Source organism: Artemia franciscana, chromosome 9 (assembly GCF_032884065.1).
Source record: "Artemia franciscana chromosome 9, ASM3288406v1, whole genome shotgun sequence".
NCBI lineage: Eukaryota > Metazoa > Arthropoda > Branchiopoda > Anostraca > Artemiidae > Artemia > Artemia franciscana.
Window position 1 is genome coordinate 37614059 of NC_088871.1, and position 15050 is coordinate 37629108.

Genomic DNA, 15050 nt, shown 5'->3' on the forward strand with positions numbered 1-15050 from the left:
TTCGAATTTGGCTGACCGTACATGAAAAATAAAAACAAAATAAGCAAATCGATTTTGGAAGATTTATTCCTTATATAAAGTGTTGTCCCCTCCTCATTAGGATTACTCTTTACGCTAAGGCTGTTAGCACTTTTAAAAAAGCTTCCTATTCTAATGAAAAAGCCCCCATGTTTCAGTAACCGCTCTTAAAAAATTGGTACAAACAGTCAAACCTTAGCGTAAAGATCAAGGTAAGGAGGGGGACATCCTTCATATATGGTGGGGGCAACCATCCCCCTCACGGAAATCTCTTTCGTTGAAATTTCATCCAACGTAAAGTAAACCTTCCCCCGTCAAATTCCCTCCAGACATTTCCATCCTCGCTGAGAATCCCCCTCCCTGTAAAGCTCGCCAAGGAACGATTCAGCCTGAAGAATTCTCCTTAGCATCCTTTCATTTCAATAAGACTTTAATCTTTAATTAGTTTCTCGATCGCTCCAGAGAATTATTTCTCAGAAATCAAAACACTGGGAACAAAGCCACCGGATAATTGCGCCGTAACATCTCCACATGAAAAATTGACAGAAATCGTAATACTTCCGGGACGGCACTTCCCTCCAGACATTTCCATCCTCGCTGAGAATCCCCCTCCCTGTAAAGCTCGCCTGCGGACGATTCAGCCTGAAGAATTTTCCTTAGCATCCTTTCATTTCAATAAGACTTTAATCTTTAATTAGTTTCTCGATCACTCCAGAGATGCCCCATTCCATGAAAATTATTTCTCAGAAATCAAAACACTGGGAAACAAACCACCGGATAATTGCGCCGTAACATCTCCACATGAAAAATTGACAGAAATCGTAATACTTCCGGGACGGCACTGGTATTTTCAATAATTTAGTATTTGTTATTAAAATATTTATAATAATCAATGCTGCTACTACTGCTAACAACAATCCACCGCAACACCAGACCGCCAGAGGTCAACACAGCTACGCACACTCCTCCTTCATCCCAATCTATACAAAGTCTTCATCTGTAGACCTTCTCAGGAAGCTCCCATTCCCTTTAAATCTTTGTTTATGACGTCCTCCTACCCCAACCGCGGACGACCTGCTTCCCGTTTAGCCCTAAACAGTTGGCGGAAAGGGACAATCTTTGGCCATCTCAATCTTTCTCTCATTATTGCCCTAGAAAGCGGGATTGAACCACACTTTACGTACAGCCTACTGTTTGAAATACGATCAGTAAGCCGGATACCCAGAACAATCCGTTGGCAATCTCTTTGGAAAACATCTAGCAAATCTTCATCCGCTTTTCAGAGCGCCTATGCTTGACCACTTTGGAGCCATATTTGACCACTGTAGCTTCCAATATTCTAATCTTGGTTTGCAGACTTATATTCCTATTCTTACAATTTTTTCAACTGTGGAAAAACACCCTGAGCCTTGGCTATTCTACTTATAACATCTTCACTGCTCCCACCATTTTTACTAATTATGCTACCAAGGTAAGTTAAGCTGTCCATTTGATCAATCTTTTTGTTACCCAGCGTCATCTTTTCATCTTCACTTTTACCTGGCCTTAGTGACTTAGTGTTTTTTACATTTATTTTCAAACCTATTCTAGCACCCTGAACACGCAAAACCTCTAAAAGTTCTTTCATTTTGCTCACATTTTGATCTAGGATACTAGCACAATCTAAGTCCAGGAGATTTTTTCTTCCTCATTTGATTCCATGGTCTCCCATTGCCTTTATCTGTGCTTCTTAAGACAAATTCATCAAAGTGGTCCATATAAAGGGGGATATCATACAAGGATAAAACCTTTACTAAAGCTCTTCTATCGACAGAGTCGAACGCTTGTTAATAATCTATAAAAGTGAGGACTAATGAGTATAATAACTCAGGCACTTGTCAATTATTAACCTGAGAGTGAAAATTTGGTCAATACATCCTCTATCATTTCTAAAACTGCGCTTTTCTTCTCTTAAAACTTTGTGTACAGCATCTCTCAGTCTAAAAAGTATCTTATTACTACGTAATTTGCTATCTACAAAGACCAGACGAATGCCTCGATAATTACCACACTCAACCTTTTTTATACAGCGGTTTAATTAAGATTTTCCTAAATCACTAGGTACTTCACCTTTTTCAAAAATCATATTCATAATCTTCAGTAACGTATTTCTAACCTCAGAGCCACCATATTTAAGGAACATGTTTACCACACTATCAGCACCTGGAGCCTTATTATTTTTTAATCCTTTTAGTACTGTCGCTAATTCTTTCTCGCATAACAAATCTTCCTTCACATCTAAAGTATCGTAAACTTTTCTTGTTCTTCTATATCTTTTCCTGCAACTCTATCTCGGTTTAGGACATTCTCAAAATGTTCTGCCCATCTCTCTTTAACTCTATCCTCATCTGTAATTGTGGCCTCGTTCTTATTTTTAACTGGAACAGGTCCAGATTGACTAATCTCTCTCAATTTATTAACACACCAGTACAACATTTTACTAATATGCCTTATAGCTGCATTTTCCAGATCCTCGGCAATTTTATCCATGGTCTCCACTTCACACCTCCTTTGTTCCTATTTTAATGTTTTCTCCAATTTCTTTACCTTTTGCTTTCATATGATCTATCACTCAGATAATTTTTGTACAAGCCCTTTCTCACAATTAAACATACAGCTTTTTCACTAATATTCCTAGCTGCAGCCCTAACTTTCTTCCCTAAGACACCATTAGCAACTTAACTAATTGTTTTCCTAGAGCAATTCCGTCCATCTTCCAAATTGTCAAATTTTAAATTCTCCAGTTTAGTATTCTACTGTTCCTGAAAGGTTTCTCTCAAATTCTCGTACATAACATTATAACTTCCCAGGAGGTAGTTACTCTTCCGAAATTTCAATTTTAAATTAACCCTGGACACTACCAGATGGTAATCTTTACTTTTAACATCAATAACAGCACTCCTATGTGCCCTAGTATCTTGTATTGATCCTGCCAGTCTTCGGTTTACAATAACATAATCAATAAGGTATGTTGTCTTACCATCCCGCATTTATGATGTTAACTAATGTGCCATTTTATAACCAAACACAAAATGCAACAGTTTGCATCCCTTTCTTTTCCCACACCAAATTTAGCTAGGCTAGGATACCATCTATCCCTATTTCTACCGACCTGGGCGCTAAAATCTAATAAAAACACTATATTTGTACCTGGGACCCTGTCTACTTGCTTCTGTAACTGTAAGCAAAATTCATCTGAATCACTCCGTCGTCTGAATATCTCCTTCAGTCGGCTCTACAGGGGCAAATACTATTATAACTGAAACCCTGAACAATTTAGTCAGAAAATGAGTGATTAGTATTCACATTATTATATCACATTACTATATATTCACATTATTAATAAATTCCCAGCCTAAAAAAGACTTAATAGCTTCCTTATTTATCATAAGCCCTACTCCCTGTCTTGTACCCTATCCTTCCTGCCCGTGTAAACAAATTCTATATCACCTAATGTCATGCTTCCTATCCCTGGGATATGAGTTTCTGAAACTCCTAAAAGTCCAGTTTGAATCGTCTCAATTCGCCAGTCAAAATGTCGATACGATAGCTATTTTTTAACGTCAAAACATTCCAAGTTCCAATTTTCATGTTCTTTAAATCATTGAAATTATTTTGGCCTCAGGAAAAGCAATGATCCTGGATACCAAGGCAGGACGGAGACCAATACCTCATATCAAGTCTACTCCGAGCGCTTAAGTCGACTTAGAACCGGAGAGCAAGAAGTTCCTGGGACCTCCAGTATGAAGGGAGGCTTTGCGCAATGCTGGGCCTATTCTTTATCACAACATGGTTTTCAGCACTTGGCAACGCTCTTTTATCGACAAGAGTCGAAATCCTGCACAGACAGTCTCAAACCTATTACCTCCAGCCCATTATATATCCGTGCCTACAAATATTATGCTATTACGAGGAGGCAACCCATAGTAAATAAACTAGCTAGGAAGGGATTTTTCAGTCTGAAAACGGCCACCAAAGCAGACCAAGCCCAGAAGAATTGTCCATTAATCAGAATCCTGTGTTAATGATGTGTCGTCTATGCAGTAACCCTTATACGAAATTAAATAGAAAAAAAACAAGTTTTTCAACTGAAAGTAAGGACCTACATTAAAATTTTAAATAAATGAAATTTTTCAATATATGAGGGGCTTTCCCATTTTAAACCCTCTCTTTTTACGCTAAAGTTCGACTTTTTCTCCAATTCCTTTAGAAAGACTTCATAAACGTTTGGGCCGTTTAATCAGAATAGAAGGCACCACTCATATATGGACTAATTCTTGTCTTTTTCAATGTTGTTCTGTATTTTAAGTTGAAAAAATGTACTTTTTAAAATTTTAATTTCTGTTTGTTAATCAGGTAATGCCAAAAAATCCGGCTCCCTCAAGATGGCTTCAGGCACCATCCCCTTTCCCCACTTTGCACCCACCGGCACTATTTTATAACAGGTGATTGCAAATTGAAAAAAAAGCTTATTATTCTTATTAAACGGCCATTGTGTTTCAGGAGTCGTTCTTAAGGAATTGGGACAAAAAAGTCAAAACTTTAGTGCAAAGAGCAAGGTCTCGAGGAAGGGGAACCCCTCTTCATATGCGTAATAATTTCTGTCCGTTTAGGTTTTAACGTTGCTTCTTACTTTCAGTTGAAGAAACTTTTTTATAATTTAATTTCTGGTCGCTTTAAATAACACCGAAAAATTCAGCTCTTCCTCCCTGAAAAATTCCTTCACCCACGGAAAAAATCCACCGTGGAAAGGTGTTTTCACGTAAAAACACCCTCCTTCCTTTCCAGGGGAATTCCCCCAAGACAATTCCATTCTAGCTGAAAATTCCACCCAGAAAATTTCTTGTGGATGATCTGAGGTGAAAATTTTTTCTTAGCGCGCTTTCGTTTGAAAAAGACTTGAATTTCTGATTGTTTTTAAAATTATGCCAGTAATCCCCTTATGGTTGACAAGTTTCCGAGCAAACGGGCATTAAAAGGGTGTTTTCCAGCGAAGGTTTTTTAGAGGGGAAAGGTTCAAAAGAAACTTTAAAAACGCATCAAAAATTTGAAATTGATATCTACTCCCTTACGATTTCTGCGAATAGTTCTGGTCTACGCGTTATTATGATAGTAAAGAATAAAAACTGAACCCCAAAATGAGCAGAATCTATTCCGTAGAGGAGGTGGACTGTCCCTTCCTCATCCACACCTCCAACTCAAGGTCGCAGAAACTTCGGAGTGTGCTCATTAGATCAGTAATTAAGAGTTCTAGTCCTTTGCGTGGTGGTGGAATTTTCCGGGCGGGATTCGTGGAACGCTATTTCCGGGGGGTATTTTCTACTGGGGTTAATACCGGCCACCGAAAAAGGGACAAGTAAAGATAAAAATGAACGCTATTTTTTTAATAAGAAATATGCGTCAAACGAGGCATGTTCAATGCCGATAAAGCCAGAAAAGAACAGAAACGTCTAACAATAAGAAAAGAGGATTGCAACTAATCAAGTGACGAAGAGAAGGTGAAAATCACAATTGTCCTTCATTAAAACTACAAGTAATTAAAATTTAACCTGTATTAGGCTGGACTCTTATTACCTGGATTTGGTTGGAGTAGCTTAAATACATTTGGTTTGCTTTTCTTTGTGGGAGGGGAAGGGGTCAATTTTTTTTGGTTTTTCTTTTTAAAAAGTTTTTTCTAGTTTTCTTATGTCTTCTTTCATAATTCTTATTGTTCCATTCTTCTGGTTTCATATTGCTTGTGTTTTTATTCTTTCGTTGTACTAATATAAATGAATAACTAAATCTTAAAATAAACAGCTTAAACTGAATATGCAAATCAAGCTTAAAACGAACGCAAAAATCTTACAACTGTAGCATAAATGAAACCCAAAACGAACAAAGAATAAATAAACAATCATAGCAAATAAACATACAATATGTACTAATACAAATAAATAAATAAATCTTAAAACGAATAAAGCTTTAATTAAACATACAAATTGAAACGAACAAAAATCAATTCAAAAAAGAGTATGGGTACTACCTCCTTCCCTAACTGTAAAAGTTTAAAACCAACTTCGTCATTGGCACTTTACTGGAAATGGTGCTTTATTACAAACCATTTTCTCACGTACTTATTACAACATTGAAAATAAAAAATAAAATTACAGTAAAATCAAATTTTGAACTGATGGGCTTTTCAGCGGCTGATATAATTAGATATCAAATATTTAGTTTAGTCTTATTTCTTCCCAAGACCGTTTACGACAAATTTAGCTCCACTACAAACAAGAATTTAGCTACTGTCCCCTTTTCTAACTTTAAAAATCTAAAGCCTATTACTTCATTGACGCTTCACTGAAAGCGAATTATATTACAAATATTTTCTTTTCCAGTTATTACAGCATTGAAATGAAAATGCATATTACACTAATCAAATTTTACTGATTCAATTTTATTTATTATAAAAAGAATTTTACTTTTTCAATTCTATTTATTCAATTAAATACAAAAAACAAGTTTTTTTAACTGCCAGTAAGGAGCGACTTTAAAACTTAAAACGAACAGAAATTATTCCGTATATGAAAGGGATTGTCCCCTCCTCAACGCCTCGGTCTTTACGCTAAACTTTTACTCTTTCTCACAACTCTACTTTTTAAAACAATAAAAAACGTTAGCGTAAAGAGCGAGGCGTTGAGTCTGTACACATTCCAATAACCATTACTATATGTAAACAATGGTCGAAGTTAGTAACTCGCAGCCCCTCCCCCGGGGACTGTGGGGATTAAGTCGTCCCGACAGACATAATTATTAAGTTTTTCGACTATGCTGAACAAAATGGCTACCTCAGAATTATGATACGGTGACTTTGGGAAAAAATAAGCGTGGGAGGGGGCCTAGATACCCTCCACTTTTTTTGGTCACTTAAAAAGGGCACTAGAACTTTTAATTTCCATTAGAATGAGCCCTCTCGCGACACTCTATGACCACTGGGTCGATAAGATCACCCCTGAAAAAAAACCCAAATGAACACGTGATCTGTCTTCTGGGAAAAAACACCAAATTCCCCATTTTTGTAGATAGGAACTTGAAAATTCTACAGTAGAGTTCTCTGATACTCTGAATCTAATGGTGTGATTTTCGTTAATATTCTATGACTTTTAGGGGGTATTTCCCTATTTTCTAAAATAAGGCAAATTTTCTCAGGCTCGTAACTTTTGATGGGTAAAATTAGACTTGATGAAACTTATATATTTAGAATCAGCATAAAAATATGATTCTTTTGATTGAACTATTGGTATCAAATTCCATTTTTATAGTTTCGGTTGCTAGTGAGCCGGGTAGCTCCTTACTGCAGTTCGTTACCACGAACTGTTTGATTAGAATTTAAGCTTTAGCCTCCTTTTAGTACATTAAACACTAAATGCATATTAAATGTGCTCAATACCTTGTGGCAATTCAATGTTTTTCCTTGTACTATAAAAATATTACATTCAGATGCCTACTGGTACAGAAATTGTAGCCCACTATGCCACTGCGCGTGTGGGCGGTTCTGACAGACAACAAGCTGAACATAATCGAGAAATCAGGTTCTAATCCTGGTTTTTACCCTGTTGTTAAAATAGGTTCTAACCATAACTGATTTTTTTATGTTTCAAAGGAAAGTTTCATATTTTTTTCGAGTTTTGCTCATATCTGAGCACAATCTTAACTGAGACTAACTGTAGCTATTGAACAGGTGTTTTTGAACAAATTCCACCAAATAAAGAGATTCCGATCCTCACGAGAAGATTAACTGTTACTTCTAATTATTTTTAGTTAAGATCCACTGATACCTTTTAAACATTAATGACAATAATTTAAGAGCAATCGTCATAGCCCCCCCCCCCAAAGAGAATAAATTTGTTCCAAACGCCTGAAGAAGAAAACTAGGATATTTACACATCTCCTAAAGTTTGGTTGAGATTATACAGCATCGTCTGAAAGACATCATCATCATAAAAAAAGGACGTCTCTTTGTGTTCACACCCTGAAAAGGTAAATTGTGGAAATCATTCTTACTTTCCACCAAATTGTACTGAACCCTGACAACTCTTTCCGGTTACAATAATTTTGGGATCCCTCCTAAGACAAAGGTAAGGTATGAACACATAAAAGAAGGTTTTAGGATTCTTACTTACCACAATATTTGGCTGAGACCTTATAATAAGTTACGATAAAAGAAATTGTTAGGACCCTTCCCCCCCCCCTACGAAAAAAGAATAGATATTAGCCTCCAAAAAGCATAGATTGGACACCAACTTTCACTTTCAACCAAGCTTGGTTGAGATCCAGTATTGCCTTCGACCGGATATCAGCATGAGAAGAAATTAGTGACCCCTTCTCTTTCCCTTTCCCGAAAAGGTCACTTCAGGGTTAGACCTACGAAATGCAACACTAAAATCTTGATCTTACTTCCCACACAGTTTGGTTGATATACGACCATTTTTCAGTCCGATCTGCTTATAACACAATCCAGGGGAGGATAGGGGGGCTTGATCCCCCCCCCCCAAAATGATTGTCCGACCCGTAAAAAGGTAACAAAACGAATATAAACGAATTTTCGATAACTTTTTTAATTTTTTATCCCCCCCCCCAAAAAAAAAAAAAAATAATTCTTGGATAGGACCCCACATTATAACATGAGTTTAGGTAGCCCACTCCTCTCCACGTGGGTCAGATCGGATATAGACTCCCAAAACTTTCAGGTGAGGGGCTTACTTTGACTTTACCATCTCTGCCATTAGATGTCCTGTTTAAAATAATTTAGGGCCCCGTCCTTTTTCAATTCCAAATAAAGGTCAGTTTGGCTTCTGATCCTCAAGAGATACATCTAGATCACTAGTTCTTACTTTTAAACTGGTTAGATGGATATTCTACAAATTGTGATAGATTTTGAAGTAAGAAGTACCTGGCATCGTTCTCATTATCGGTAATTTTTTTTTTCTTTGGGGCGAACGTGATTTTAAGATAGTTCTCAAAAGTACGGCTACAAAAATAGAACTTATAAGCTCATCGGAGACTACTTTAATTTGGGAAAAATTTCACATACACTTAAACATCATGGTCGTGTACAGAATGCAAAGCAAATACCTGAAATAGAATTACATATCACAATTAGTTCGGATGAATTCTTCACAACGATCAAGAAGGCTGCACAAATCTTGAAATTGGGCAATATCTTTGGCCATTTTTAGGTTGAGCCATTTGTAGTCCTGATGTTCCTCTGACATAGTTATCTTTTTGTTTGGGTCTTTAAGTCGTGCCAGGAAATATACTGAGACCTTCGGTCTTCCTTTTACTTCATACTTGAAAAAGATTATATATGCTTAATACCAGAAAAAGAAACTAAATAAAAGATGATAAACAGAGGACAGCTGGGATGATATCATTTTATCACATTTCAAATATCCTAAATTGATGAATGTCAACATTCACATGTGGATCTCCGAAATACCTTTTTTTTCTCCTTGGAATTAGTCAGCGTTGCCAGTCAACTTTTTCAGTTTTATGTAAGGTTTGATGGTGATGGCCTATGTTGGGTTAGGTTTTTGACGCATTTTTGAGATTTATAAACTATTTTGATTCAGCTCAACCTAACCTAACCTTAACTTTTACGATCAAAGCTTGCATAAGACCGAAAAAGCTGATTCGCAATGCTAATTGAATCCAAGCAGAGAAAAAGAAAACTCGGACATTCACCAGGGAATATCGACATTAACCAGATCTCAGACATTCAGAGTTCCATATATACATAAATATAGGAAAATTAAAATAAGAAGAAATTTTAAAATCACGTAATCAAAAAATCCAAATCCATTAATATGACGAACCGAAATTCTGCGAAAAGCAAAAAAAGAAAACACGATATCTATAAAATCCAAGGGGTTAGAGGGAAGAAAAACTCCGAAAAATTAAAAATTGTAGTCTAAAAGATAAACTTCTTAATTTTGTTACCTCTTCTCCACAGGCACAGGGTTTTTTTTCGCAGTTGAAATGTTTGGAAGAATAGGAAGATCAGTCTGCAAACAAAGGTTAGAATTTTAGAAGCTACAATGATGAGAGTGGTCAAGTATGGTTCTGGAAAGTGGGTGGTCCGAAAAATGGAGATGGGTTTGCTAGATGTTTTTAAGGGAAATTGCCTACGGATTATTTTGGGTACCTGGCTGACTGACCGTATCTCAAACAGTAAGATGTACGAAACAATTTCGTTCCATCCGACTTTCTAGGGCTATAATGAGAGAAAGATTGAGATGGCTAGAATATGTTCTGCGGATGCAGGATGACAGATTTCCAAAGATTGTTCTTGTAGGCCAACCGTCTAGGGAAAGCGAAAAGCAGGTCATCCTGAATGGGGTGGTAGATGACCTAGGGAAAAAATTAAGGAAAATGAGCACTTCCTGGGATGGTATAAGGAGGAAGATTTTGAACTGTTCGGAATGGAGGAGCTTGCGTAGCTGTGTTGGCATCAGGCGGCTGAGTGCACCAGGGAGTTGTAAGTAATAGTAGTAATATCTCCATAGGAAAATCTTCTGATACCACATCCTTCAAGAGCCACGCGTCTTCCCGGCACTCATGGAATAATTTGGAATTATTATTCTTAATTATGAAGATTTTATATCGCTTATATCGTTTATTTAACTTGGCCCGTATTTGGGTTAAATCAAATTATGTATGCCAAAATTGATAAGAGTAAGAATGTTAATAAACTTACGGATAGACTTTCCTTAAAGTTGAGAATATCGTAATCTTGAAGACCTATTCCGGCTTCTTCCACAGTTTCTCTTACTGCAGCTTCCCTCTCATTTTCTCCTTCCTCTAAATGACCTGATAACACAATAAAATTCAATTTTATTGTACAAAATTTCACGGTAAAATTCACAGTGAAAGAGCAAAGGTAAAACGAAAAGTTTTTCCAAAACATATAACCTATTTTAGGAGTTTCATTTTTGTACAAGATGGCGGATCTGAGCCATTATGTCCCATTTATAATAACTTTAATTGAATTAGGGTCGTTCAAAGAGGCGAGCGACCAGGGTAAGCTGCCCGGGTGCGATGGCTGGAGGGGGTGTCAGGGATCGGGCTTCTGGGTCTTACTCTATTTATGATTGAGTCGGGAGGGTGAGTGCCGTAATTAATCTTTCCCGGGGCGCCACCAACTCTAGGAACGGCCCTAGGTATGATGGTCCTTCCAGGACAAAATAATTTTTTTTTTAGCTAGCTTACTTCGTAGGTATTTTTTGCTTTATTCACCTTTAAATTTGCTCGGCTTGTGTTTTGCCAATGCATTGGCATAGAACAAAGGGTGTATGCCTGTTTTGATGTCGCTATCTTTAAAAAAAACAGCTAAAGATGAAGTAGCGGTTATAGAAGTATTTTGTCATTTCTGTGACAAAAATATATTTTTCTAATTGTGTTGCGAGAGCAACACTTTGGTTTTGTCGTGTTTTTTTTTTTTTTTGTTCCTAGCACCCCGATTTCAGCTTATTCCTAGAAAGTGGTAAGGGTCTAACCTCTGCGGTTTTTACGGAAAGTGTGGACCTTAGGCCGGATTGATGAATATGACTTTACATTTTGGAAAGCTTCGTAGAACTCTTGTCTGGGGCCAAAAAGGATGGTTTTTGCTTGTCCTTGAGCCAGAGCATATAGTGTGTGAAGTGAAGAGGAGTTGTATAGCCTATGTCAGAGAGAACTATCTGAAGTTATGCAGCCAAGCTTTCGTTTCATCAAACCATGTTCCTGCTTTCGAGTGGAAAGCTCCGTTCTAGCAGGCAAGCAGGCAGGCACCAGTTTCAAATTGAAGATGGACTAAAATCTATAAGTGTTAAATATATGCGACAGTTACCCTGCCTCACAGCCAATATATCTTCTTTGAGTGATAAATAGAAAAATTTAGAGAAGCAAAAAAGCGGCATTTTCCCACGGGTCCGAAAGTGCTGCCGTGATTTCGGCTGAGTTTATCATTCGGTTTTTCGCACTTGGGATTGCGGTAGAGAAATGGTATCAGATGTGCCTCTTAAACTTTAAAAGTTCTCTCATTGCTAAAGAAATTAGAGTTTATCCTTTGCCCCTTTCTAAGTGATGACGTTAGAAAGTTGGCCTACGGCAAAAAAGTCAACTTTTGAACTAAGACAGATAGATTTTTTTTTTCGACGGCAGTCGATAGCTTTTGATGAGCTGAAATTCCTTCATGAGATATACCAGTTTGAAAGTTTAAAGGGGTTGACAACTCCGAAAGTGCTGCCGTGATTTTGGCTGGGTTTATCATTTGTTCTTTCGGACTTGGGATTGAGGTAGAGAAATGTTATCAAATGTACCTCTTAAGCTTTAAAAGTTCTATCATTGCTAAAGAAATTGGAGCTTATCCTTTGCTCCTTTCTAAGTGGTGACGTTAGAAAGTTGGCCTACGGCAAAAAAAAAAAAAAAACAACTTTTGAACTAAGACAGATAGAATTTTTTTTTGACGGCAATCGATAGCTCTTGATGAGCTGATCAAAGTATATATCATCCATTTTTGGTACAACAATTCCTACAGGAGATTATACTAGTTTGAAAGTTTCAAGGGGTTGACAACTTCAGTAGTAGGGTACACACTGAAACCAAAAATAAGCCGATACCAATTGTGAGACATGTAGGGGACATGTAAGGAAAGGTCGGTTGTTAGCTCATAATCATCTCTGGCAGTGAGGGGTTTGCAAATTTTGCTATTTGGTGTACCTATTATTTGTTTCCAGTGTATTTGATGGTAAGACCGAGTTGGTTCCAGTGGTAAGACATGTGGGGGACTTGTAAGTAATAATCGTCTGTTAGGCTACAGTCTTCTTTAGTGAAGAGGGGTTTGTAACTTTTGCTAATTGGTGTAGCCTACCCATACTCACTGTAACCTAGAATTAAGTGTTTACGCAACGGGTACAAACGATAACGTAAAACAACGAGGCAGTTTCGTAATAATTAAGAGAGTGTCATCTATGGTATTTTGATCCTGAAATTCTACGAATAGCTTTATAATACCAACTAGGTTATATAAGATATTGTTCCAAGTCTTGATTCGTGACGATGTCTACGATTGAAAAGGATAAAGTTCAACTGGCTGCAAAGTCAATTTAGTCCCTTCTTTCGATATTCTTTTGTTATTGTTGTTTTTTCAACGCTGAGGAATAGCCTTTGATCATGCGATTACTGATCGCGTTCTTCTTTGAACATAACGTTTTAAAAGCTTCGATAGGCTGACAACTTCAGCGTTTAACCGATAGCAAAGAAACAAAACCAAAGTGTTGCTCTCGCAACACTTTATTCGGCGAAGCCGGACAAAGGTTGCCGCAACACTTCACGTTGCTCAGGCAACTTAGGTCTAGTTACACCTACTTTGCTAGCAGAAATATACGAAGATAAGGTTTAAGTCGAAGAGTATGGGTAACATATAAAATCGGGAACAGCTTTAGTGCTAGCAAAAAAAAATCTACGTCATCTGGCGTTTGGCGACACTTGGCATTTTTCAGTGTAATAATAAGAATAATTAATTTAATTAGTGTAATTGGTAAAATTGTGATAATAATGTCTGATCTCAGTTCCTAACAGAAAAATGATTAGAGCTTGAAAAAATACCAAGTGTTTCCAAATACTAGATGGCGTTGATAGTTTTTTTGTCGACACTAGCGCCAGTTCCCACTCTTATAAGTTAAGGCTGGACACACGTAACTTTTTTTTTTAGCACCAAATTGCAAAGAAAACGGCCGCGATTTGAGCTTGAAAAATTGTCTAGGTTCCGGTGCCGGAATCTCTCATTACAAAATATAATATTACTATAATATAGTATTACAAAATATATATTACAAAATATAAGAGTTTTGTATTTTCGTTATTGCAAATATTTGTTGTGTCTGCCGTGTTCTTATAGAAATTGGAAGATTGTCACTGATACTATTTGTGCCACTGATCATGGGTCACTGATTTGTGCCACTGATATTATTTTTGTTCATAAAAAAAACTTTATTCTAGATTAGGTGCTGATGCCTGTCAACGCTTGGGTCCTTGCCAGCCTTTGATTAGATTGTATTGTCTGTGTAATTTTGTTTTTCTTTCCTTTTGTTTTTACTCCGCTTAAATTGTTAAAATAAGCGGGTAATAAATAAATTATTAATTACAAAACGGCACCGAATTTCCCATTCCGGACATCCAAGATGGATGTGACCTAAGATCATTTCTTTGGTGGATGTTCTTCCTGAGCTGTTTCAATCCTCGCTCGTTTCCTTCTCTTCAGCAGAAAAACCAATAGAAATAATTTGGGATCAATCATGCAACTACCTATAAACTGCATTTCATTATTGGTGCCCATGATGTTTAGTTTTGCGCAAAGGGAACTGTTTTTGTACCGCTACCGTTTGCCGACTGTCTCCAGCCCTTTAGCCATATTCTTTGGTTTAAACTTTGATTGCAAAAAGTTTTGCATGGAAACAGAGAACAGAACAAGAGCCATATGGCACTTGTGACGAGGTCGAAAGCACAAAGAGCCAAGAGCTCATATGGTATGAGCTCTAGCAAAATTCTGAGAATCAATAGATTGCTTTAAAAGAAAAATCAGAGGATTAATGGCGGTCCGGATTTAAAATAAGAGCTCTGAGTCACGAAGTCCTTCTAAATATCAAAATTCATTAAGATCCGATCACCCACTCGTAAGTTAAAAATACCTCGATTTTTCTAATTTTACCTCTCCCTTCAGCCCCCTAGATGGTCGAATCGGGGAAAACAACTTTATCAAGTCAATTTGTGCAGCTCCCTGACACGCCTACCAATTTTCATCGTCCTAGCACGTCCAGAAGCACCAAACTCGTTAAAGCACTGAACCCCACCACCTAACTCCACCAAAGAGAGCGGATCCAGTCCAGCTACGTCAATCACGTATCTAAGACATTTATAAGCGTTTTCCAATGTTTCTGGTTTCCCCCTCCAACTCCCTTCAATGTCAAAAGATCTGG

General features: G+C 37.2%; 1 protein-coding gene across 2 annotated transcripts in view; it reads right to left on the reverse strand.

Moving 5' to 3' along the window:
• Positions 1-9087: 9087 nt before the first annotated feature.
• LOC136031375 (bis(5'-nucleosyl)-tetraphosphatase [asymmetrical]-like) overlaps positions 9088-15050 on the reverse strand; it is a 39465-nt gene continuing 33502 nt past the window's right edge. For both annotated transcript variants that reach the window (XM_065710884.1, XM_065710886.1), the window contains exons 3-4: positions 10790-10902; positions 9088-9383 (exon numbers count right to left, since the gene is read on the reverse strand). In XM_065710884.1, the coding sequence (XP_065566956.1) occupies positions 9180-9383; positions 10790-10902 (317 nt within the window). In that variant the 3' untranslated portion in view covers positions 9088-9179. The remainder of the gene's footprint in view (positions 9384-10789; positions 10903-15050) is intronic.